We start from the raw sequence: 24930 nt of genomic DNA, 5'->3' as shown, positions 1-24930 counted from the left end.
GGGCAGTGGTGTTGCACCCTGGGAAAGTTACCCAGTAACACCAGGACAGAACAAACAAGATGTCTCAAGTAGAGGCCTTGTGGATATCACCCCAATTTGGGACACAGCAGCCTTAACACACTCAGAACAGCAGCTTGGACACATGGAATGAGACTCTCTGGAGCGGGTTCTTGATGGTTCATGGTCTGAGAGTATAGCTCAGTGATACTGGACATGGTTTGTGGCCCAGGTTTAGGTTTGATTCCCAGCACAGAAACAGAAACAGAGGTCTTCTAAAGGAGAGAAGAACCCTTCCTTATCTATTCAACTTGGTATTGACTGTCTGGCATTCCTGGGCTCAAGGCTATACCTCAAATCTACTTCTGTGATCATTTTTGTCTGCCTCTCAAATATCTCCTTTACATTTAGGGTCCATTTAGGTACTCCAGATAGACCTCAGAAACGTCAGTCACATCTACAAAGACCCCCCCCCATTTCAAATAAACTATCACTACAGCTTAACATAGTTATTTGTTGGGGCTCACTCTTCAGCCATGCCCTGACATACCAGCACAGGAAGCATACACCCTGAACACAGTAACCAGACATACGGATGGGAACATAGAGGTATAAGCCACAAGCAGAGTGACACGGCACCCAGACACAGCATTCCCATATACGCAGATAAAACTACCCAAGCACACAAATACTAGTGATACACACACACACAATTACAGGGACATGAGGCTGGAGGGAGAATACAGTTGCTGCACTTGCAGAATTGGGTTTCCAGCGCCCTCTTCAGGCAGTTTACAACTGCCTGTAACTCCAGATCTAATGCCCTCGTCTACACTGCGATGCCCACATGTGACCACCACCTGGTAACACATGGTCACTCAGGCACATAACAACCTAGGGGCATTGGTATATCACACTTGCGAAAACTTAGATTTACACAGGGAAAGCTGACAACCTTGAACGCACCTCAGTATGCACACTGATCCCCTCACCCCCCCCACCCCCCACCCCCGACATTCTGATGTTCCACATCCTGGGAGAATCACAAAAGGTGACAGTCTTTAATCCCAGCACATGGGATGCAGAGACAGACGGGCAGATCTCTGAGTTTGATGCTGGCCTGGTCTACAAAGGGCTACACAGTGAAACCCTATTTGAAAACACAGTGGCGGCAGGGCTGAATTTTTCTCTTCCCTATTGAATGCTCTGTGGAGGGCCAAGCTTTGCACTCTACCTCCTTATCATCCAGCTTGCTCTCCCTAGTCTGCCAAAGGGGTGTTTATTTTTCTGCTTCATTTATTCCCAAGTCCTGTGGGCTGGAATGCCATTCACACCCCCACCTCCAGATCTTACACTAGCAGCCCAGGCTCTGAGCCAAGGAAGTTAGATACTGACTGTTCTAGGACCACTGTTCAAGGGAGAAGTTGATTCAATAGCCAGTAAGCCCAATAAAGCCTATTGGTCTTAACAGTGTCTAGATTGACTGAGGTGGCCTCAGGGACAGATAGAGGCTGAGGTACGTCCTGACAGCCTATGGATGTCTTATAACTCTTCATAGGATCTACTTCAGCTCGCGCAACCACACAGGTTGCTTGGTCTGTGAGACAGGATTTGCGGTAGTGTCTAGAGTTCCTGACATGCCTCAGTTTACTGGACTGTCCACAAAGCGACTCCTGCCCAAGGCACGCGTGACAGGCCTCTTGGCCCTGGAGGCAAGTACCACGGACGGATCTCACAGCCTGGAGCGGCAGACCGGCCCCACTGGCCCCTTCCCCGCAGCGCCGTCCGCGTGAATACCGCGAGAGTTCGCCCCCTCCCCCTTCTCCGCCTCCCCCCTCCCCCCCGCAGTAAAACTGTCAAAGGTAGGAGGGGCGGGAGCGCGCATGTGCGCAGCACGGCGCGCAGTGTGCGCCGCCCGGACCCCGCGCCCCGCGCCCCGCGCCCCGGCCCGGCTCTGGCTCCGGCCTGGCCCGGCCGCACCCCTTGGGCGCTGCAGGTAAGCGCCGGCACTGCGTGCTCTACCGCGGCCCCGGCGCCACCCGCGCCCCGCACCAGCGCTGTGCCCAGCCCGCCGCCCCGCCGCGCCCGGACCCGCGCCGCGCCCCACTCCCCGCGTCGGCGCCGTCCTCCCGCCTCCTCCTCCAGAAAAAGTCGCCATTTTGGTTCACTGCCTTCGCCCCCCCGCGGTCGGCGCTTCCGGGCCAGGCTACAGCCCGTGTCCGGCCTCAGGTGACAGGTGGGTGGCCACGGGCCTCCAGGTGCGCCTCTTGGCTGCGCTCGCCAGGCCAGGCGTAGTGGCCTGAGTCGGCGGTAGCGCCCTCTTCCCTGGAGGATACAAGGGTGATCTCAGGGACCCCAGGTGGAGGAGGGGTTTCCTCCTACTCTGGCGGCCAGGCCTTACCCCTAATTCTGATCTCTGCCTAGACTCTGAAAGACTGGAAGGTTGCAGCAGACCGTATACCCCGAGCCTCAAATGTAATCGGGGTTCTGGATAACTCATTTCCTTCTGAAGCTGCAAACGAGGACATCCAGAGAACTTTGGTTGACTTAAGACCCTCCTCCCCTAGGCCCAGGATGGGGTGTTGTTGCCCTTGGCAATGGACAATGATTGTCCTAACCCTGACCTTAGCACTTCTGGATATAGTAGCCCCTACACATCCCCTGTGATTTGAGTTGATCAGAAAACTGTTAGGAAAAGGTTCACCTGCTTGAACCTTGCTCTTTGGTACCGCCCCCTTCTGTGGCTTTGGGTGCCTCCGAGAGGCCTCAACATGCTGTGCTCAGAGCCTTCCTCAGTTTTCAGGGTATGTGATGCCCCAACCCCAGGGCAGCAGCATGCATGCATGCACACTCTATGTAGCCTCTGCTTGCCAGTATTGGCTACGACTTGTTTAGCTGAAGTGGCTTCCTAGGCAGGGAACCCCGAAGCTATTGAAAATAGCAAGAAATGGTGGCTGAGGGTCTGACCTGGTGCCTTCATCTAGGTGGAGGGGCCCTAGCTGCCCAGAAGGCTGAGAAGTCAGGCAGGTAGGATGGCTCAGCAAGCATGGCGACCAAAATGTATTTCTAGTGGATTTTCACTTTACCAACCAGAGAGGTGGGTGCATGTGGTAGGGAAGTGGGCCTTCAGCACCCATGTTGGCTTCTGTGCCTGTGGAGAGGTCTTCAGGTATGCTTATCTGGGTAGGTTAGTATCACGGATCTGGATGGCAGGAGCCAGGACCCTGAGGAGAAGCTATCCCTGAGGTGTGATGATGTGGCTGCCTGTGAGCCAGCAACCATTACTAGTGTTAATTGTCCCCTATGAGGGATATTTTCAGTCTTCTTCAGTTGCATGGGCTCCTTCTGAACACAGACCCACCTGATCTCCAGCACCCTTTGTATTGTGTGTCTGAATGAGGGTGTAGGTGAGTGTCACATGTAGAAGAGTCTTGGCTCTTTCTACACTGTTCATGCCTTCTGGGTTATTTAGAAAGACCTTGTCTGTACAACCCCCTTCTCTAGGTTAGAAGCTTCCATTACTTGCTTTATGATGTGATAGATTCAGGAGGTCAGGGCTAGAGAATCATATTGGGGGCCTCTAGGATAACCCCAGTGAAAGTCCTGGGTTGCGCCTGTTCATCTCATAGGTCTGTATATTACTCTGCAGAGATGACTGAGTCCTTCTGTGTTGGAGGAGGCCGTCGGCTTCAAGGATCCAGCAAAAGTGGACCTGGAAAGGGAGGCAGCCGGAAGGAGGTCCAACTTCCCTTGTTGCAGGACCCACCAAAGCTGGGTGAGGAGCTAAGGCAGTTCTAGAGGATACAGATAGCCAGTGGTAGAGTTACCTCCTTGGTTGTCCTGAGGACTTTTGTGGGTGGAGATTAATATCCTAATTGTAGGGAGGCTCTTGTCCTGGGGTTAACTCTAGCCCCTGGGCTTTTCTGGGTGAGCTTGCTGCCCCTTGGGGGTCGGAGATCTTGTGTAGCCACTGAGCCTTGCTGTCTCCTGTACTATAGGGATGCCAGTGGTCCACAGTGGACATACAGTGCCTAGCCAGGCCCCACTCTGCTTTGACCCTGGAAACTCAGCCAGTGACAAGACAGAAGGGAAGAAAAAAGGGAGGCCGAAAGCCGAGAACCAAGCTCTCCGAGATATTCCTGTGAGCTCCCTGAGGGTTAGAGTGGGGTACATTCTGTTTAGTCTGTGAAGGCCACTTCCATGCCCTTACCAGCCCTCCATACATCCTGTGCCAGTATGTTTCAGCATGTACCCTAGGGCCCTTGTGTCTGTTACAAAGTCCCAGTGGGCTGTTAGTCGCCAGCATAGGTCTGCAGCATGGCTTGAATTATTGGTCTGCTTTTGAGGTTGAAGGGTTATTTGGCTTGGGGGAGCTTTGAGTCTGCGTAGCTACAGGTCAGCAGCTTGGCCTTTTCCTCTGCCTAGCTCTCTCTGATGAACCAGTGGAAAGATGAATTCAAGGCACACTCAAGGGTGAAGTGTCCAAACTCAGGGTGCTGGCTTGAGTTCCCCAGCATCTATGGGCTCAAGTACCATTATCAGCGGTGCCAAGGGGTAAGGGGCTGTGGGTCAGGGAAGAGGAGGCCTGGGGGTGCATCTGGGCAGAGGCCCCCGGGGCCCCATCCCACACCTACCCTCCCTGCCCAGGGTGCTATCTCAGATAGGCTGGCCTTCCCTTGCCCCTTCTGCGAGGCCGCATTCACCTCCAAGACCCAGCTGGAGAAGCACCGGATTTGGAATCACATGGACCATCCCCTACCTGCCCCCAAGCCTGGCCCAGTCAGCCGGCCGGTCACCATCAACCGGCCTGTTGGGGTCAGCAAACCCATTGGAGTGAGCAAACCTGTTACTGTTGGCAAACCAGTGGGGGTCAGCAAGCCCATTGGCATCAGTAAGCCAGTTACAGTCAGTAGGCCTGTGCCAGTCACCAAGCCTGTCACAGTCAGCAGGCCCATACCAGTCACCAAGCCTGTCACAGTCAGTAGGCCCATGCAAGTCTCTAGGCCTGTGCCAGTCACCAAGCCCATCCCAATCACCAAACCTGTGCCACTCACCAAACATATGCCAGTCACCAAGCTTGTGACAGTTTCAAAACCTGTGCCACTCACTAAGCCAGTCCCAGTCAGCAGGCCCATTGTGGTCAGCAAGCCTGTGCCGGTCAGCAGGCCCATCGCCATCAGCAGACACACACCACCCTGCAAAATGGTGTTGCTGTCCAAATCGGAGAACAAAACACTTCGTGCTACAGGCAAGAACAGCAATAAGAAAAGGTACAGGAAGTCATTTGAGGTGGTGAGTTATCAGTTGTGCCTTGAGGAGGTGAGAGGGCTACTGGGTTTGTCTGGACCTCACCTTGCCTGCCCCTTGCAGGGCTGCAGACAGTTTGGACACCTGCCCCATCTTGCCCAAGCAGGCAAGGCCAGAGAATGGAGAGTATGGCCCGTCTGCCATGGACCAGAGCGCTACCTTCCAACAGAGTACAGACCCTGGCAGCAGCCCCCTGCTACCAGGCAGCAGGTCCCTGCTGGGCAAAGAGGCGCTGCGGCCTATGGGCCCAGTGTCCCAGCCAGAGGAGGACCCTGAGCGCACAAAGCACAGTAAGATGAGCCCTGGGGAGACTGGCCATGATGGGCTCTGGCCTTGCAATGACTATGTGACCAGGGTCTTGGCACTCATTTTCTCTCCCCTGAGTCAGGAAGGAAACAGAAAACACCGAAGAAATTCACAGGGGAGCAGCCATCTATCTCAGGGACCTTTGGGCTCAAAGGTAAGACCCCTAGCTAGCTGAACACTTCTGGAAATGAAGATGTCAGTAGTTAGTCCATATATCTTATCCATCCTGTATGTGCACACAGGCCTGGCCAAAGCTGAAGACAAGGCTCGAGTTCATCGTTCCAAGAAGCATGAGGGATCAGGCTCTGAGGAAGTGCGGAAGAAGGTGCTGCCCACCCCTGTCACTGTCAGCAAGGAGGCACCAACTCCTGTGGCCCACCCTGCCCCAGGTGGGGGCTGCCTGACAGGACCCAGGACAGGTCTCCATGGTGGGCTGGATCCTGTAGCAAAGGCATGGGGGATGCCCCTGGAGTCCAGGGCATTCAGGAGCCCCACAAGCCTGAGGCCTGGCCCTGCCTCACAGGTGGCCCTGAGGAGCAGTGGCAGCGAGCCATCCATGAACGGGGGGAGGCTGTCTGCCCCACCTGCAACGTGGTTACCCGGAAGACCCTCGTGGGGCTCAAAAAGCACATGGAAGTATGTCACAAGGTAAGCCGTTCGTCTCCCTACTCCACAGGGCACTAGGGAAGGAGGACCCTTAGCCTAGATGGGTTTCTTATAGTTAGGCCATGTCTGCAGTTGCAGGAAGCACTCAAATGCCAGCACTGCCGAAAACAGTTCAAGTCCAAGGCTGGCCTCAACTACCACACCATGGCTGAACACAGTGCCAAGGTATGCTGCCTGACCACCAGCTCCCTGTCTAGCCCTGACTGTTGACCTCTCACTCTACTGCTGCTCCTCTATGCCTGATTTTGGATCTATGGCCCTAACTCCTGGCTGGCATCAGGTCTGAGGCTTGCTCTGTCTCCAGCCCACGGATGCTGAGGTCTCTGAAGGGGGAGAACAGGAGGAGCGGGAGAGGCTTCGAAAAGTGCTGAAGCAGATGGGACGGCTGCGCTGCCCCCAAGAGGTCAGTGTTGAGCCTAGTGGGGTGGGGTGTTCAGGATTTGGGAACCTGACTGATTTCTTACCTAGTTTCTGACCTGGTTCTCCAGGGCTGTGGGGCCGCCTTCTCCAGCCTCATGGGTTATCAGTACCACCAGCGGCGCTGTGGGAAGCCACCCTGTGAGGTAGACAGTCCCTCCTTCCCCTGTACCCACTGTGGCAAGACTTACAGATCCAAGGCTGGCCACGACTATCATGTGCGTTCAGAGCACACAGCCCCGGTGAGTAACCTACAATTTACCTTGTCCTTGTTCTAAGAGACTGTATTGTGTCATACATGTGTTCTCAAGTCCGTATGTCCCATGATGGGTGCAACCTATGCCTTTAGTGATCCTAAGACTTAGGAAGGAAAGGAGCCTGGTGCCCCTGTATTCTCTGTTTATTGTGTTATCTACAACTGCATTCTGAGTTTCCATACCTGCAAGACCACATATGGCCTACAGCTCATGCCAACTCTAAACTCCTGGTCTCTGAATAGCTTCTGTTACACTGGCTCACACTGGCTTTGGGTGTATCCTTGCCATCTAGCCCCCTGAAGAGCCCACAGACAAGATTCCCGAGGCTGAGGACCTGCTTGGGGTAGAACGGACTCCAAGTGGTCGCATCCGTCGTACGTCGGCCCAGGTTGCTGTGTTCCATCTACAGGAGATTGCCGAGGATGAGCTGGCCCGTGACTGGACCAAACGGCGGATGAAGGATGACCTTGTGCCTGAGACTGCACGGGTGAGTGGCCCACTTAAGGGATGGACAGGATCTTGACCCTTGGTCATTCCCTAATTGCTCCCCCAGCCTCTTGGTCTCTGACCAGGACAGGCCTGATTTGATTCCCCTGTGGCATCTCTGTTTTTGTGACCTGGGCCATCTACTAATACTAACCCCATCTGTGAAGGGGCAATGAGCTTGTGGCAGAAGCACATGCATTGTGTCATAGCAGCATGTGCCTCAGCCTGAAGCTTCCCTGGTGCTGTGCCTGGCTTTGCAGCTCAACTACACTCGGCCAGGCCTCCCCACACTTAACCCTCAGCTGCTGGAGGCATGGAAGAATGAAGTCAAGGAGAAGGGCCATGTGAACTGTCCCAACAATGTAAGCTGGGACTAGCAGGTAGTGGGAGTGGGATATTGGGGCTCCAGGACAGGTTTGGGCCTTCAGGCAACAGTAGAGGTTACAACAGTGAATGTCCTGTTAGGAAGTAACCATCTTAAGTATGACTAGCCTATCTTTGACCCTGGGGTTCTATAGGGTCCTCACATAAATACCATGTTAACAAAGGGGACCTCAACCCAGCGACTCATATTACTTACCCTGCCCAAAATCCAGGACTTCAGGGACCTGCCCTCAGAGAAGACCCAGAATGCTCTGGGGTTGAGGTGGGATGCCCCTTGTGTAGAGTTGTGGGAGGGCTTTCTCCACAGCTGTCTCCTGCCTGCAGTGCTGTGAAGCCATCTACTCCAGTGTGTCTGGCCTCAAGGCCCATCTTGCCAGCTGTAGCAAGGTCAGTTCTAGAATTACTACCATTGCTTCCTGGGTTGGAGGGCACTGGGCACTCCCCATTTTCTCTTGCAAAGGTTTAACCTGCATCAGTGTAAGATCACCTACCCTGACCATTACATATCCCAGAGACTTGTAGGTGCTCAACAGGTGACCCAGAATTCCTCTCTGTTACACTAGTTGTTTGATTCCATGTCCTGCCCTGGAGTATCCTTGACTTACATGGTATAAATGTCCATCCTGACCTGAGCAGAGGGCACATTTGGCTTGGGTTGAGGGCATTCACGAAAGGACTGTGACCTATCATTTTGCACTGGGCTCATTTTACCCACTTCTTTCCTACTCCTGTAGCAGGGGTGGCTTAATAATCCTATTGCAGGGTAGTTTCAGTCCCTAAATCCACCATTGACATACATCTGAGAGGACAGTGCAGGTGTCTTCTCTCTAGCTGACCCCAGTCCTAACTTTTAACAGTAGGATAAGGGCTTGGACCAGATGTGGGTGCTTTGAATCTTCTGAAGGTGGTACTGGACCACTGTGCATTGCAGGGAGACCACCTTGTGGGAAAGTACCACTGCCTGCTATGTCCCAAAGAGTTCAGCTCTGAGAGCGGTGTCAAGTACCACATCCTTAAGACCCACGGAGAGGTATGAGAGTTATCTTCTGAACCTACAGGCCTGGAGGCTGGCCTTAGGGGTGGGAAGTAGAGAGCAAGTGACTGAGATGGTGTACACTGAGAAATATGGTGTTTTCTTCTCTAAATAGGGTTCACTTGTGAGGTAATAAATTTGAGGGGAAAAAAAAAGACTAGTCTGGGGTGCCCCTGTTTGATACCTAGCTACTGGGTGAGCTGCCCTTGGCAGGGAAAATCCTGTCTTCAGCCACTTCCTGGCAGTTGTATGCTCAACAACGACAGTAGTTCAGATGGGTTGAAAAAATGGTTCAGTGGTTAAGAGTACCTCTAGCTCTTCTGGAGGACCAGAGTTTGTTTCCCAGCACCAATGTCAGGAGGCTCCCTAGCCTCCACAGCTACCCGCACGCACGTGCACACACCCACATGCAGTCATAAGTGCCAGGAAGACAGGAATAAACGTTTTTACTTGTTTGCCTTTTAAGAAGAGTTAGATCTGTAGCTTTGGACAAAGAGGTTCTCAGTCTTTACTGCAAGTTTTCTCGCCCTAGAACTGGTTCCGGACCTCAGCTGACCCGCCTTCCAAACACAAGAACCAGGACTCCTTGATGCCTAGGAAAGAGAAGAAGAAAAGTCTGTCAGGAGGAAAGAAACGAGGCCGCAAACCCAAGGAACGGTCCTCTGAGGAGCCAGCATCTAAGCTTCCCCTTAACAGGGATGACTGGCCCCCAGGAGGCAGAGACAGGGTGGCCCGGAGCTCCACTGGGAAGAAGGCTGGAGCTGGGAAGGCACCTGAAAAGTGAGCCTAGTGGGCAGGGCCTACCCATCATGCCCTGCGTTGTCCAGATTAGGGGAGCCAGTTCTAGGCCAGTCCTCCACCTCTACACACACCCCCATCTGTCCAGAGGGTTGGCAAACCACTCTGCTCTCCCTGAAACTGGTCCTTCCCCTGTTTAGGCTGCCTCAACATGGCTAGGTGCGGCTTCCCAGGAGGGCCAGGCAGCAGCAAAAGTGCAATAGGCTGGAGGACCCAGCCGTTCCTACGAGGACATTCATGGACCTGGCAGGATCTAGAGCCTTGGCATCATGGGGCATGAAGTGTGCTTCAGCAGTCAAATGGCCCCAGCTTCCACCTCCCTCTGGCCCAGTGAGGTCCCCAATCTGACTCTCTCAAGGCTCAGACATTCCTGGTGACCCATAGTTGTGGGCTGATGAGGCACCTGAGCAGTCTGGCTGCCATAACTTGGGCCTTGCCTCCACCCAACACTGGAACTCCAGTATTCCCAGCTACCTCCCAGGACAGACCCTGTCTACTGCCATGCTGCCCTGACAGCCGCCCACTCATCTGTCCTTTTGCATCCACCTCTGACCCCCTGCTTCTGTTTTCTACCTCTCTGGGCCTGCTTCCCTCTGTCATCCCTGCTGTGCTTCAGGCCTCACCCCACTTGACTGGTGTGGTCATGGTGGAGTATTAGCCTTCCAGGCAAGGAAAGAACTGTGTGTTCTACCTTCAGGAACCATAGCTACTGACCTGAGGAGAAAAGGACTAGGATGCTTCACCTCCAGCCTTTAGTTTCTAATCTTGTGGTTAGTATCCTTAGGGGTACCTCCCTGGGGCCACAGCCATGTGGAACAGTCTGGCCAGAAGGAGCCTAGCTTAGGAGCAGCACCTATGAGAGACCACATGGTATATCTGCTATGCTAGGTGGGCCTATAAGCCAAGTTTTGTGGAAGGCCTCTTTTCCCTTTTATTTTATCTGCCCTTGGAATCTAGTGGCAGTCAGTCATTTGATAAAGAAACTGAAGGATAGTGAAAGATGGGGTCTCAGCCAGTGTAGCAACTCTAGGCTTGGCCTCACCCCTTTCTTTAGGGGCCCTGAGGATAACAGGGTCTGCAGGTTGGACAAGGCCAGGAAGAGAGATCTGGCCTCCTTCCTGGTTCTACCTTCTAACCCATTTCCCAACCCTGCTCTGAGCCACACCAGGAGGAAAAGGCTGGAAGGGGTTGAAATGGGCTTTTTACAGTGTGGGTGGGGTGAACTGAGGCCTCTACAGGGCTTCTGCTTCTGATCCTAGATGATGTGAATTTTGATATTTGCCTCTGTGTCTCCTGGATGTTGTTGCCAGTCTTGTTGCTGTGACAAGTAGCAACCTTTTAATTTTTTTTTTTATACAGAACTCAACAATCTTAATGTCATGGTGCTAAGGGTTTCCTGGTGCCGAAGGTATTGCTGTGGTACTGACTGGCACCTGCCCCCCTAGCCTCAGCAGGGAGGGTTTCCAAGGCCAGCTCCAGGGAGATTTGGGGTAAAGTCCTAGTACGCTCATATTTAGAAAGACTGACTGGGCAAGGCAGCCATGGCCTGGTATGCTGTAGGTGTGGAATGGACTCTCCAGTTCCTATACACTTTGACATGACCAGAGGGTGGTTACAGAGGTGCGTATGATCCAGTGTCAAAGGGTAGGCTGGGGCTTTGAGGTAGTGGTGTACAACTGTGGAAGGGAAGGGGGCCAAAGTGCACTTTCACAACACCTCTGTGGGGTGTGACATCCACCCCAGCCTCTCAGGTACTTGGCACTTGTAGGGAGAAGTAGGACCTGGGTTTCCTGGGGGTTGAGTTTCTAGGATATACCATAAAGCCCATACACAGGCCTTGGTATGGGACTTGGCTGTTCTGGTAATTTGATGTTAGCACTTTAAATCAGTCTTTGAGGTCAGTTTGGGAGCAGCTGTCAAAAGCTGCAGTTGGATAGGTACCAGCCAGTGGTGACTAGTAAGAAGCAGTAGCAAGCTAGACTGCAAAGCTCTTCCAAGGTGGCAGGGCTCATCAGTCTGCCACCTCCCTACTCTGGCCCAAAGGTAACCACCAGCCTACACCAATCCTCAGTAAGAGGGACCATCATGGCAGAGCTCCAGAAGGTGGTGGGCCAAACCAATCCTGGGTCCTTGGCAAAATGCAAAAGTCAGGGTCTCTACAGATCTACCTCTGGCTCAGCACTTGCCCTGCCCTAAAAAACAGAAGTGCCAAGGGCAGACATTTCATGCAGAACCAGGGTGCACTTTATGTTCCTGCACAGGCAGATAATGGTGCCTCCTGGAGGCTTTGGGACCTCAGAGTCCCTATGGTGGTTCTGAAGGGAGAGCTGTTCCCTGTTGGGTGAAACCCAGGTCACCCCTCATACCTGACTGCAGCGCCTCCTAAACTTTGGGTTTCTTGGTTTGGTTTTAACGCAGTTCTCATTACACAAGTGCATTTCTGGCTATCACTTGTAACCATAGATATACATGCATATATATTCTATCTACAAAGTGTTTTATTTGCAAGATGTTTTGAGGTGAGCTTTGGTCCTGCCCGCCTTGTGATCATCTGTCCCCATCCTCATCCTCTGGCCCGGAGTGGTGCGGTGGTGGGCCATCAACTATGTATTAAAGTCACTGTATCAAATAAATGTTTATTGATTTTTTTCCCCCCCAGGGATTTTGTGAGGCTGAGTTTGTGTAGAGGCAAGGGCTATTCTCGGGGCTTGCCGCACGGCCTTGTGGGGATTGTAGTCTGTAGCGTGCCTGCCTCCCGGCGCGCCGCCCCGGCCTCTGCCAGGTTCGGGACGCCATGGCTGCGCCGCCAGCCTCCGTGGGTGCTGTCCCTTCGCCCCTGCAATCCACTGTGGCCCCAGACGTGCCTAGCCGCCCGGCCGAGCAGAATGAAACGTCGTGCGAGGACCGGTAGGCGCGGGCCTGAATGAGGCAGGGGCCGCGCTTGCCTCTTGGGAGGGGTCGGAGTACAGCTTGCATCCTTCCTAAAGCCAGGGCGGCTCCGGGCATCTTCGTAGATGGGCACCTTGATCTCCACAGCCTCGTGGATCCTGGACAGGTTTCAACCGCTCTCCAGTGCCTTAGGGCCTCCTGAGCCCCGTGTCGGCAACCCCCTGCCAGGGAGTGGGAGGTGGCAGGCGGCCTGGAGGGCCCCAGCGGACGGAAGGTGGAACTGGCCCAAACAAACACCAGCTTTTGGAGGCGCCGAGAGTGGAAACTTGTTTGACCTCTTTGACCTGGGTTTCTGTCCCTAGTGGGTGCGCACTTGGCTCTGGGCTTCCAGCTGGGCGGTAGGCGTGTTCGACCTTCTGAGTTCGTCGAAATTGAGCTCAAAGTTGCACCTGGCGGCCAGTGGTACTTGTGAATGTAAGACGGGGTGTTAATCGCCACCCGTCCGAGAGTTTGGGGGGAAGGGGCTTTGAGACTTTCAGGAAAATGGAAGGGGTATGGGTTCCTTGTCTTCGCTCGACCTGATCACTAGTAGCAACTCTAGGTCGCGGCCGCCAGGGGGCAGTGGCCATGCTTGGAAACTGTATGTGGCAAGTCTTCCTGTCTGATTGCGCCAGTTGAAGGCCAAATGTCTTCCGGCTTTGAAGGTCTGAGTGCACCACCTGAGAGGCTGTATGCCTTTAGGACAGCAGGTGCTGGCGGTGAATGAGGTGAATCCCAGCTAGTTCACATACTACAGGCATTCTGACTAGGATCCTGACTTTGGGATGCTTTTTAGTTCAGAATGTCTCGATTTAACCAGAAGCAAAGAGGCCATGGCCAAATACCTCCGAGGATTCGTGAGGAAACACCTTGAGAAGATACGAACTGCCCTGCGGCCTCAGGCACTGGCAGCAATAGGGGAGGGAGTCACTTGATGTTCAGCTTGAGGTTTCCCCACTGCTTTTCCCAGCACCTGTCTTTATTATATCTGCCTGCTCTTGAGGCTCTTTCCTTGGAGTCTGCTGACCTTAGCTGGCGCAGCCATTGGCTTCCATGCCGATATGAAAAATGGAGATTAGTTTGAGATTATAGAGAGTGGAGAAAAGCTAATGGTGCTCACTCAGAGCCTTGGGGTGCAGGATGGCAAGTTAGCCCATGAAAGCCTCTAATCCTCTAGTCCTATGTCTCTACCTTGTGAAAGTTGCCTTGATGACTATGTCTGAACCACCTCCTGCCTCCTGCAGGAATTCCATAGAAACACAAGGATAGGTTGCTTGACTATAGATTTAACCACAGCAGTGGGACCTTGAGACCTTTTTTAGTCCTTTGGTGGTCCAAGTGATGAGCCTTCCTCTCTTCAGTCTCTGCTGTAGACATTTGACTCTGGATTCTCTGATATGGGGGATGCAAATTACAGGGCAGCTCTAACTTCCAAGATACCTAGGTAGTTTCCTTACCAGTGAGGCACCTGCTTAGGTCCTCAGTAGCCTCAATTTCTTTGATAAGGATACATACAGGTCTGTAGCAACTCCCTGGAGAGTGGTGTTTGAGCCACAAATGACAAGAGCGGTTACTTAGATAGCCGGGGGAATGAAAACTGAGCAGCAGCTTCCAGCATGACCTACCTCAGACAGCCCTGAGGCTTAAAATGGAGCCCTGAAAGAAGGAAACTTCAAAGATGAAAGTTAAGGAGTGTAGTAGCCAGGTAGCCTGGTGTATCTTAGGTGAGGATGAAGTTCAGAAGTCAGGGTGTGGTATATTGGGGCCAAGTCTAGTGAATCAGTAGGTGGAACAGGACTATTCTGTTAGTAAGAAATCTGGAATTAAGCCTTCCCTTTCTGAGACCAGCACAGTGTTAGCTTCCTACAGACCTGTGGCCCTTTTTGCTACCCAATGATCCTGAGCTGCTGGGGGTACCCAGGGAAGATATCAGGATCCTCTGTTGTGTTCAGCCAGCCAAACTTAGTGAACTGATTCCCTAGGACTCCTTAACTCTGTGCCCCTGTCCAGAACAATATTAGCCTCCCACAGCAATTGTAGGGCATATCCAGCCAAACCACCTTAGAGTCAGAGGGACAGACAAACTATAAACACATACATGCACCTGCAAGCATAGATAGGCCCTTCCTGCTCCTGGTGTCTGGGGATGTAGACAAACCCATAAGTTACCTAGGTAGTGAGAAGAGCTGTCTCCAAGGCAACTCCCAGAGTGGCTTCTTTTCAGATGCATGAAGTCCACTTGGAAGCTTCCTTCTCTGAGCGCTGCCAGACTTAGTGCTGTAGGCCAGCCAGGCAGGATGAGGTTGCAATAAGGCCAACCCACCCCTTGAAGGGAAACCCAAAGCCAGCAAAACCTCTCCGGTTAGATCTGAAGACAGTAAAGGGATTTCAGCTGAGGCTAGGACCAAATCTTCCCTTTCTGTGCTGTGGACAGGGAGGTGGCTATGTTTCCTGCAGACTGGTGAGGCCTGGTGGCCATTGGACTTGCTGAAGACCGTGAGGTGGGGTGGAACAGTTATTCTTGGATGTGCTAGGGTAGAATTTCAGATTTGTTTATCCTTGTAGGAGGCACCCAGCTCAGCACTGACATTCAGATCATCTGGCCTGGAGGGGCCTCAAATTTCCTTGTCCTGTGTATGCACTGGGAGAGGAACTCGTGGTTCCCAGCAAGTCCAAGCCAATGTGCATAGCAGCTAACGCTTCAGTATACTTCACAGCAACTGGCCTGGGGATTGTGCAGGCCAGAGTCAGTACTATTAATATCTGGGCATGAGCCCTGACTGGGTGATCCTCTTATGTGTGTACGGCCTTAGCCTCTGAGACTAGCGCTGAGTGTGCTTCTTTAGTGCAGTAGAGCTCCTGGGGCCTTCTAGCTGCTGTGCCCCACTCCCTGTATATAGCAACCTACTTCTGCAAGCTAGGGGTCCAACCCCACCTAGCTCTTCGCCTGTGCTACCTAAGGAGTGATCCCACCCATGGAAGACCAGTTCAGGTGGCTAGAACTCCCAAGCTGCCCTTGGGGACAACTGCAGTTCTAAGAGATAGTGATACTCTAACTGCTAGAATCTATACCACACAGACCTGGATCATCCCACTGTCCAGGGACATCCACCTCTGAGCCCTCTGTGTTTACCTGCATCCTTGGCTATGAGCAGCCCCCCAGCTTACCCTGGCATCAGGATCTCAGGGTGCTGGACTCTTGGAGCAGAAAGCAGGTGAGTTGCTGTGGAGTCCCTGCTGATGAGAACCCTACTTCCCAATGATACTGACCACGTCTGACTTTCAAGTGATGTGTGTCCATGGATATCTGAAAACAAACAAGCTGGCAGGGGCTCCTGGGAGCTGAGTAGTGCTTAGTCTGCAGATGTGGCTGGCTTGGGGCTGTGGTTATGATATAGCATCTTGCATTCACTGTGGCTCTTAATACTGTTTGTGCAGATGAACTTTTGTCGTTGTGGCCAGGAACCCCTTTGTGGTTAAGAAATGAAATATCTTGTGTAACTTTCCTATCAAGAGGCACCTTCTGTGAGAAGTAGGTGCTGCTGTATCTCTGGCTGTAGGAGACAGCTGTAAACTTTGGGGAGGGCAGGGGAGCTGGGCTTGGTACAGACACAGCCTGATATATCCCAGTCGGGGTTGGGGGTGAGGCAGATTTCTGGCAAACTCTTCCCTGATCTGCTTGCAACTGGGCACTCTTCCCATCATCAACACAAGCTTTGGAAGGAATCTTCACCGAGGTGGAAAAGAGTCACTGATAGAGAACTAAAATTCTCCCAGAGAAGCTGCTACTGTGAGAATCAGGAGGATCAGGAATACAGCCCCAGCCTGTTGGGTCCTTTGTCCAATTTCTGTCTTAAGTGTATCTTGGCTTTGTGTGTACTTGTTTTTACCCCTGGTGGCTGGGAGCTTTATCAGGTTGTTCTCCCTCTTCCAAGTCAGATGTTCTGCGTTGGAGTAGTTTCTTCCCAAAAGCACTCCCTGGGGAAGGAAGAAGAGGCTCAGTGGGGAGACAGATGTCCTGAATTTGTTTCTGTTGTTGTTTGTTTGTGTTTGTTTATTTACCGTGACCTCCTACAGCTACCCTGTGTATTGTGGTCATGCTGCCTCTAGGAATCAAGGCAAGACCCAGACTGAAACCCTAGGGGAGTCTCTGGTTCTCCCTCTAACAGGGTGGGGGTTTGGGGTAGGAGGTGGGGCTCTAGCTTTTGCCTGACAGAGGAAAAGGGGGGATAGTGGATAAGCTTCACAGATCCATTTGTTTACTACAGATGGATTAGTATACCCAGGTGAGCAACCACCTACCCCCTGCGGGGCTCTGGGGATCTCACTGTTTGTGTTTACAGTTCCCCTCTCCCTTTTTGACTGAGTAATTCAGGCAGGCTTGAGTTGAGCTGTGGGTAACATCCCTCAGGCAACCTATAATTCCTTGACCTGTGTCCCTCACATGCTACCTGTCCCTAAGACCCCTGCCTGGCAGACTCGGGTCTCAGGCTTATTTATGCCTAGCTCCCTTCTCTCAGCTCCTGCACTTGTCTCCAGAGCAGTAGCAGCAAGGCTGGATGTAATAGACTGGTTAATTATTCCCTATGCTCACGCTCTAAGCTCTGGTAAAGATGGATGGTGTAGAAACAAACAGGCTTATTGTCTTTGTCCCCAAGGATGAATTCAGTGTGTTTTCTTGGTTGGATACAGATGGGGTTCTTTTCATGATACCCACTTGTGCCTCTGTCCTCCACTGCATCCTTCAGAGCTGCCAGTATGACCAGTTACATGTTAGGTGTTCTTTCTACTGCCTGTCCACTCATGTGCACACATCCACAGTCTTTCTGCTTCTAGGAGAGCTTATCCAGCTGAGACCATCATTGTTCCCAAACTGGGCCATCCTAGAGGCAGAAAGTTTGTCTTGAGCCACTTCTTGATACACCAGCCCTGGAAACTACTAAACTGAGAGCTAAGAGGCAGCAGCAAGAATATGGCAAAAAAACAGAGCTTCCCAGAGAAGCCCAACTTCCGTTTTGATAAGAGAGCCTGTACTTGTAAAATATCCAAATGTGACAGAAGTTCCTGTCCCAAGTTGTGGTCTCCAGGGAAATCCTGATTATTATACTGGCATATTTGCTTTCAGGTTTTCTGATACACTCCTTTCTCACAGACACTGGCACGAATGTGCATTTGGGTGAGCATCTTTTGGGGTTAACTAGGGATCAGGCCCTAGATTTGTTCTCTAAGCTATGCCTTCAGTCCCTAACTAAGCATCTCCTGGTTTTTATGTAAACTGAACCATATTTCATTATAGTGTACTTTCCTTACCCAAGTGCCCTGGGGAGACGTGTTCCCATCTGGGCCTACCAGTCTACCTCATTTACCTCAGGTTACCTGTTATTCCATACAGTGTTGTTTTTCTTGTGATACTGTAGACTATACCAGCCACTATAGGAGGCATCCTACATGGAGCTAGCCTGGCAAGTCCATCTACCATTTCTGTAGCCACCCCTCCTATCCACTAAACATTGTCCTGAATAGTCAGTGGCTACAGTTCAATTTAGTCCTACACAGGTGAGCCGCAGCTGGTTAGGGCACCGACCTGAGGGCTTCTTGGGCAGTCTGAAAGCTGAGACTACGACGATGTGACCTCTCTGGGTGTCTTTCCAGGCAGTGGCCAGAAACTGCCTCTGTTAAGCATATGTCTCCTCTTAGCACTCTTGCATCAGGCTGTAGCGCAGACAAACAGCAGGTGATGCAGAACACTGAACGTCTATAGAAGTTGCTCATTCTCAGATTTGAAGGCCATGGCCAGAAATGGCACCCCTTTAAGGGCCCACCACTCACAAATGGTGGACAGTAAGTGTGTACAGGTACAGATCTGATCTGACCTTCTTGGGTTAAATTTCCCTCTTTCATCCTCTGTTAACCTTGTGTCATGATCTCAAGCCGCAACCACATGCACATGTATGTATGTACACACATTGCCAAGACCGGTGGCATTTATAGTCTGCTGGAGGGTCATACTGAGAAGAAGTGAGTTCTTCATGGGCCTTCCAGCCTCCCTTCTAGCTTTCTATCTTGAGGCCAGGGAGTCCCCCAAAACATTCTACTAGCATGTATACTGCACTTTCTCCTCCTGGGGCAATCGTCCTGTAGGGCAGCAGTGGTTGAACTACCTAAAGAGTGCTATGTTGGGAAGAGGAGCACAGTCCTTAGTTGGATCCTCTTTTGAGTGATGGGGCCCTACCTAATTCAGTCCACGTGGGTGGGATTGTACTTTGAGACTATACATATCCTCCTGTGTCCTCCTGCCATTAATTGCTGCCCCTTGTTCTTGCTGTGTGAACAGTCCGAGATCTTGTGCCCCAATTAACCCTATGGAACAGCTATTGGCAAGTTTCTTGGGCAGACCCTCCCCAGTTGAGCCCATACTGTGCCTGTCCCGCTTTGGCATGACCAGAGAGGTTGAAAACTGTTGACTGAGGCTGAGCACATTCCTCTTCGCAGCAGCAATGCAGGGTCCTTGGACAGACTTCTCCCACCAGTGGGTACTGGGCGCTCACCCCGGAAACGCACCACCAGCCAGTGCAAGTCAGAGCCACCACTGCTTCGTACAAGCAAACGTACCATCTACACAGCTGGGCGGCCACCGTGGTACAATGAGCATGGTACCCAGTCCAAGGAGGCCTTTGCCATTGGTGAGAGCAGTGTGGGGTCAGTCTGCATGGTCAGCCCAGCTTCAACAAAGAGCAAGTAACCAGCCCTTCCGCTCCGCAGGCTTAGGAGGTGGCAGTGCGTCTGGGAAGACCACCGTGGCCAGGATGATCATTGAGGCGCTAGATGTGCCCTGGGTGGTCCTGCTGTCCATGGACTCCTTCTATAAGGTGAGGCCCTGCTCATCTACCCCAGAGCATCTCCTCTCCGTGGCTGCTTTGCCTCTACAAATGTAGGCCTGTGGTCAGCAGGCTTCATTATGCCCCTCCACCCCCAGGTTCTGACACAGCAGCAGCAGGAACAGGCTGCCTGCAACAATTTCAACTTTGACCACCCTGATGCCTTCGACTTTGATCTCATCATTTCTACCCTCAAGAAACTAAAGCAGGGCAGGAGTGTCCAAGTACCCATCTATGATTTCACCACCCATAGCCGGAAAAAGGACTGGGTAGGCTCATGGTGTTGGGGCCTAGCCTATGGAAGATGCCGCAGGGGCCTGAGCTGGACATTAAAATTCCCTGGGTTCCTTTTCAGAAAACACTGTATGGTGCAAATGTCATCATCTTTGAGGGTATCATGGCCTTCGCTGACAAGACACTCCTAGAGGTGAGAGCGTGCTGGGAGCACCCATTCCACAGGCGTCTCCTTAGACATATTCCTTCAGTAATGTGCTGCCCCATCGCCACAGCCTCCATGGTTTGAGCAGATTTTTCCCTATCGGGCACTTCTGCCCCAGCTGGCATATCCTAGGCCTTTACAGCTGTTCTTTACTGTGAGCTACCTGACTGCTGCTGTGGGGTGTGGCTTCTGGGGACAGTGGTTTTCTCCCCTGCCTGCTGAGAGCTGTGCTTCTACTTCCCCTGCTCTTGGTATTTTTCCTTGCTTAAGAACAAACAAGGACTTAAAGCCAGTGAGTTTAAGAGACTTTGCTGCAAGGCCTCAGGGATATACATGAATGGGATGCTGGTTCAGGCCGAGAGGACACTTACCATCTGTCTCCATGTGGCATCTCCAGTCCCTCAGGGACCTCATATCACATGCTGACTGGGAGGTCATACCCAGAACTCACAAAGCCCCACTACCCCAGTGTCCATGGGAGGTATATGGAGTGACGTCCTGTGTACATCACAGTACCAAGTACTTCCTGCCTGACTTGTCAGTTGTCTCTGCTCTGTGCCCCTGACTAGCCGTATCTCATACCCACATGTGCACTCTAACACACACTTCCAATGAATGCGTCCTGCATGCACTGATGGTTAGGCCGGTGGGTGTCCTGGGGGGAGCTGGCCCATGAGCTGGCCATGTCATCACTCTGGCTTCCATTTGATTGCCCCTGGTGCCTCATCTAGCTCCTGGACATGAAGATCTTTGTGGACACAGACTCTGATATCCGACTGGTACGGCGGCTGCGCAGGGACATCAGTGAGCGGGGCCGGGACATTGAGGGTGTCATTAAGCAGTACAACAAGTTTGTCAAACCTGCTTTTGATCAGTACATCCAGCCTACCATGCGCCTGGCAGACATTGTGGTGCCCAGAGGTGAGGCTCCCAGCTCTTGTTTTCTTGCCAGTGGGATGGAAGGGCCTTCAAACTTCTGGGTTGTCTTTTTCCCTCCAGGGAGCGGGAACACAGTAGCCATTGACCTGATTGTACAGCATGTTCACAGCCAGCTGGAAGAGGTTAGTCAGCCAGCGAGCACTCAAAGTCCCTGTCTGTCATCTCCCAGCAGAAGCTCGCTCACCCCACCCCCACGTGTTCTCTGTCCGCTGCAGGTTCTGGCACTCAGGTGTCCTGAGCCTGCCTCCTAAGCTTATGATTTGGCCCAGCCCTCTGTAATAGGCAAAGGGACTTGGCCATGCTTGGAAGGCTGTACTCCTGTTCCTCCCAACCCTGTGGGAATAACAAGGGTGACCCACTATCCACTAGTCTGGGATTGTGGATTTCAGCACTAAGTCTTCTCTTTCTGAGTGGGTCACTGTGCAAGTGATGTTTTCACACTGTAGGCCCCACTTCCGTGGCTTAGAGATCCTTAGAAGCTTGCCTCCTCCTGCAGTTTGCAGACCCTGAGCCATCTCCACATGGGGCTGTGGAGTGTCCATCACGGGGTGGGCGGGTAGCCTGGCTGCTTGTCCTGGTCACTGATGCATCGCCCATTCCCTTATGTCTCCCCGTGTTGCTGCCACAGCGTGAACTCAGCGTCAGGTAAGACTCCACAACAGTCTGCACAGATGGAGGCATTTCCAACATCTACATAGAGCTCCAGGTCAGCTGTCACCTAGGCAAGCAGACAGGTGTCCTTACCAATACTAGGGGTAGACTGGGTGGCACAGGCCTGGTGCTGCTTCCCTTGGTGGCAGATAAGAACACTAAGGTACAAATAAATGAAAGAATTTCCCCCAGGGTTATGCATTACCTGTGCTGACCAGGTGTCCATGGAGGCTCCTTCCCCACACAGCCTGTTGGGCTCCAGCCACAGAGAACACAGCAGTCCTTCTGGGCCAGCACTGCCATGCATGATCCAAGGCAGGGACCACACTGGTATGTTCTTGGAATCATAAGGCATCTAGGCTGCAGTATCTTGTAAGCTGGACCATCTCATAGGCCATAGGCTCAGCTGACTCTGAGAGGTGGGGAGTGAGGGCTCTGCCTACTCAGGCCCTGCCCTATCCTTGCTTAGTCTTTAAACTGCAGCACTCCTCGGGCAGAGGTAATGCTGGCACTGCAACAGGAAGAAGGGATAGACTGCTGTACCATGTCACCCTCCTGATCAAAGCCTAGGCAGGAGCCACAGGCAGCACCAGGGTCCTGCCCTTCTCCCAGGCTTTCCTCAGAGTTGGGAAAACCTAGTTTAGCCACTGTGGGTGCCCTCATGATCCTACTGGATACCCCAAGAGTTCTGAGCCAGTGTTGAAAATGCCTCCAGGGCCAGCCATCTTCATAGCCCTGCTTCCTGTCCTTGCATGAATTTCCACTTGGCCTCACCAAGATCAGGGTGCCATGGACCTGGGCCAGGGCTCCTTCAAAGCCTTGATTCTGAGAAGGTTTCTAGACACAGCCAACCCCACTTTGCATTTTCTGGCCAGCCAAGGAAGTGGTGGTTAGTGGCCCCCTTGGTCTCCTTCAACTCTAGGAAGCTACTGGTGAGCAGGAGGGAAAAGCGGCTGGGTGTGGGTGGTACTCCACCCTCAGGCGCCAAGGCTGCTGCCAGCCTCCTGCCTAGAGTCTCAAGCCAGTTGGTAGCCACAGGGCACCTTCTGTAGGGACTTGGCTGCTCTCCCCACTAAGTGTTTTTCTCTCTGTTCTTTTCCACTTTGTAAACCTGTTTCCTGCCTTGTTCCCTCCCTGAACACGCTGTTCACCTGGCGAGCAGAGGAAGCTGCGTTGGGATATGTGAGCAGAGCAAGCTCTGGTTGTGCTGCCCGTGTGCTGCCCTGCACCTGGTTCCCCATGACCCCTCCCTTCCACCATCACCGTTCCTAGCTTAGCCCGAATCAGCCCTCCCTTCTCCTGCCTTGCCCCTTCCCTGTCCTGGCTTAGGTCTTTGGTGGGGCAGCCTCTGGCACTGAGCCGTCCTGAGAGGGACCTGCACACTAGCTGGGGATGGGCCTGAGTGGAGTTTGATCCTACAGCTTACTTGTTGCTCCTAAGAGTTGGGGACAAGATGTCCATTTGGAGGCTAAAGACCTGTTCCCACAGTAAGCTCCCTTCCCCGTGTCTGGCCTCTTTTTATCAGAGCCTCACGCCTCACACCCCACCCCTAACATCTGTGTTCAGTGTTGAGACGTGAACATTCTCACTTTTCAGTCACATTTCAGGTGCTATGACTTTCATGGGTCAGCCATAGCCAGCAGACAGCTCCCACCCTGCATTTGCCCCAGCACCCACAGCGATGTTCAGATGTTCTCTGGGGCATAAAGGGACTTTTGGGTAAGATATGCCAATACATTTGTATCCCTAGGGCCGCGTTGGCCTCTGCTCACCAGTGCCATCCCCTTCCCCAGACACTGAGTGTCCTCAAGAGTACACCACAGGTACGAGGCATGCACACCATCATCAGGTAAGGTCTGCCTGCGGAGTGCCACTTCCCGTCCCTGCTCCACTCCGTCCTGTTCTGTGCCGTCCTTTTCTGAGCCTGCTTGTTCTACCGTCAGGGACAAGGAGACTAGCCGGGATGAATTCATTTTCTACTCCAAAAGACTGATGCGGCTGCTTATTGAACATGCACTGTCTTTCCTGCCCTTTCAGGTGTGGGTTGGTGGGGAAGAGGGTGGGGGTGTCCCACTCTTCCGGTGTGAACTAATGATGGGGGAAGGGGGCTAGGCTCTGGCTGTTTACAGGTGCCCCAACTCACTATACAGGACTGCACTGTGCAGACGCCGCAGGGGCAGGACTACGTGGGAAAGTGCTATGCTGGAAAACAGGTGCACATGGCTAGGGGTGAGAGCAGTGGTGGGTAAGAGGCATCCAGCCTGCAGCTTACTCGGCATCCCCTCCCCCACTAGATCACCGGCGTGTCCATTCTGCGTGCGGGAGAAACCATGGAGCCTGCACTGCGTGCCGTGTGCAAGGATGTGCGCATCGGCACTATCCTCATCCAGACCAACCAGCTCACCGGGGAGCCTGAGGTGTCCAGCCAGGGAGGGCTGGGGGTTCACAGTGACGACCAACACGGAGGGAGGGTGGGGAGACCAGAACTGATGTGGGGCTCCTACTCCGACCTTACTGTCAACTACAGCTCCATTACCTGAGACTTCCCAAGGACATCAGTGATGACCATGTGATCCTGATGGACTGCACAGTATCCACGGGTGCTGCAGCAATGATGGCGGTGCGCGTGCTCCTGGTGAGTAGACCTGGGTGGGCCCGGCAGGTCCCCTGGGTGTTAGACTTACCCTGCCCCCATGTTGCACAGGATCATGATGTCCCTGAGGACAAGATCTTTCTGCTGTCCCTGCTCATGGCAGAGATGGGTGTGCATTCTGTGGCCTATGCGTTCCCACGCGTGAGAATCATCACCACAGCTGTGGACAAGCGTGTCAATGACCTTTTCCGTATCATCCCAGGCATTGGTGAGTCTGTTGTAGCCCAGGGAGCATGGCTGATGACCCAAGGGGACCCAGTCACACAGGGCCATTTCCTTTTGCAGGGAATTTTGGTGATCGCTACTTTGGGACAGATGCAGTTCCTGATGGCAGTGATGATGAGGAGGCAGCCTCCATGGGTTAGTGCCCTGTCTGAGCCACTCCTACGTCTACCCAGCCCCCATCTCCTGGTCTGGAATTGCAAAGCCAGCACATTAACTTATTTGAATTTTAAAGTGTTAATGATATTCACGCTACACATTTTATAAAATAAACAAAGCTTTAAAAAATGATGGTGTGACAGAATGTATCCTGTGGGCTCCGTGGAGGCAGTCTCCCCAAGGTGTCTGATGGAGGGAGATAAGGAAAGAAGTGGGGCCTCCAGATGAAACACAGCCCGAGAACCACATGGCTCACCTGACCTGGACCCAGAGACAAGGCCACTTAGGGCTCTGAGTGTTCCAGGAGGCAGCCTCTGTGACCACTTCCTGCCACATTTGTGGTACCATGGGTCCTGGCAGAAGCTGGTGTGCAGGCAACTATAGCAAGGATTTTAGAACCAAAGTTTCAT

At 52.8% G+C, this 24930-nt stretch overlaps 2 protein-coding genes across 19 annotated transcripts; both read left to right on the top strand.

Moving 5' to 3' along the window:
- Positions 1-1880: 1880 nt before the first annotated feature.
- ZNF512B (zinc finger protein 512B) lies at positions 1881-12317 on the top strand. 9 transcript variants are annotated; one of them, XM_080925455.1, is made up of 18 exons: positions 1881-2233; positions 3647-3772; positions 3996-4138; positions 4423-4551; positions 4645-5267; positions 5368-5594; positions 5693-5764; positions 5853-6038; positions 6134-6258; positions 6349-6441; positions 6581-6679; positions 6765-6935; positions 7243-7437; positions 7697-7798; positions 8145-8207; positions 8752-8850; positions 9386-9633; positions 9792-12317. In XM_080925455.1, the coding sequence occupies exons 2-18, from the start codon at positions 3649-3651 to the stop codon at positions 9808-9810; spliced, it is 2718 nt and encodes a 905-aa protein (XP_080781581.1). In that variant the 5' UTR covers positions 1881-2233; positions 3647-3648; the 3' UTR covers positions 9811-12317. The 9 variants fall into 9 exon arrangements, with proteins under 9 accessions (XP_080781581.1, XP_080781582.1, XP_080781577.1 ...); XM_080925456.1 differs by having other exon boundaries at positions 5853-5999; positions 9792-12314; XM_080925451.1 differs by having other exon boundaries at positions 4423-5267; positions 5853-6029; positions 9792-12316.
- A 71-nt stretch (positions 12318-12388) lies between these two features.
- On the top strand, positions 12389-24641 carry UCKL1 (uridine-cytidine kinase 1 like 1). 10 transcript variants are annotated; one of them, XM_080925462.1, is made up of 16 exons: positions 12389-12558; positions 19075-19262; positions 19342-19448; positions 19556-19726; positions 19813-19884; positions 20628-20817; positions 20896-20957; positions 21464-21480; positions 22649-22687; positions 23237-23335; positions 23430-23523; positions 23637-23699; positions 23781-23903; positions 24014-24121; positions 24191-24347; positions 24425-24641. In XM_080925462.1, the coding sequence occupies exons 1-16, from the start codon at positions 12446-12448 to the stop codon at positions 24502-24504; spliced, it is 1683 nt and encodes a 560-aa protein (XP_080781588.1). In that variant the 5' UTR covers positions 12389-12445; the 3' UTR covers positions 24505-24641. The 10 variants fall into 10 exon arrangements, with proteins under 10 accessions (XP_080781588.1, XP_080781586.1, XP_080781587.1 ...); XM_080925460.1 differs by having other exon boundaries at positions 12390-12558; positions 19072-19262; XM_080925466.1 differs by lacking the exon at positions 12389-12558 and adding an exon at positions 15136-15794.
- The last annotated feature ends 289 nt before the right edge of the window (positions 24642-24930 follow it).

The sequence above is a fragment of the Micromys minutus genome (genome assembly GCF_963924665.1).
Source record: "Micromys minutus genome assembly, chromosome: 11".
In the NCBI taxonomy this organism is placed as follows: domain Eukaryota; kingdom Metazoa; phylum Chordata; class Mammalia; order Rodentia; family Muridae; genus Micromys; species Micromys minutus.
This window is presented reverse-complemented; position numbering and strand designations above follow the sequence as displayed.

Excerpts from the sequence above, each read along its gene's own strand:
- ZNF512B (XM_080925450.1), top strand. The coding sequence starts at position 3,649 with ATGACTGAGTCCTTCTGTGTTGGAGGAGGCCGTCGGCTTCAAGGATCC. Across the intron at positions 5,765-5,852 it reads AGGGACCTTTGGGCTCAAAG|GCCTGGCCAAAGCTGAAGAC; the intron begins GTAAGACCCCTA and ends ATGTGCACACAG. Across the intron at positions 6,039-6,133 it reads ACCCAGGACAGGTCTCCATG|GTGGCCCTGAGGAGCAGTGG; the intron begins GTGGGCTGGATC and ends CCTGCCTCACAG.
- UCKL1 (XM_080925460.1), top strand. The coding sequence starts at position 12,446 with ATGGCTGCGCCGCCAGCCTCCGTGGGTGCTGTCCCTTCGCCCCTGCAA. Across the intron at positions 19,727-19,812 it reads ATAGCCGGAAAAAGGACTGG|AAAACACTGTATGGTGCAAA; the intron begins GTAGGCTCATGG and ends GTTCCTTTTCAG. Across the intron at positions 23,904-24,013 it reads AGCTCACCGGGGAGCCTGAG|CTCCATTACCTGAGACTTCC; the intron begins GTGTCCAGCCAG and ends TGTCAACTACAG.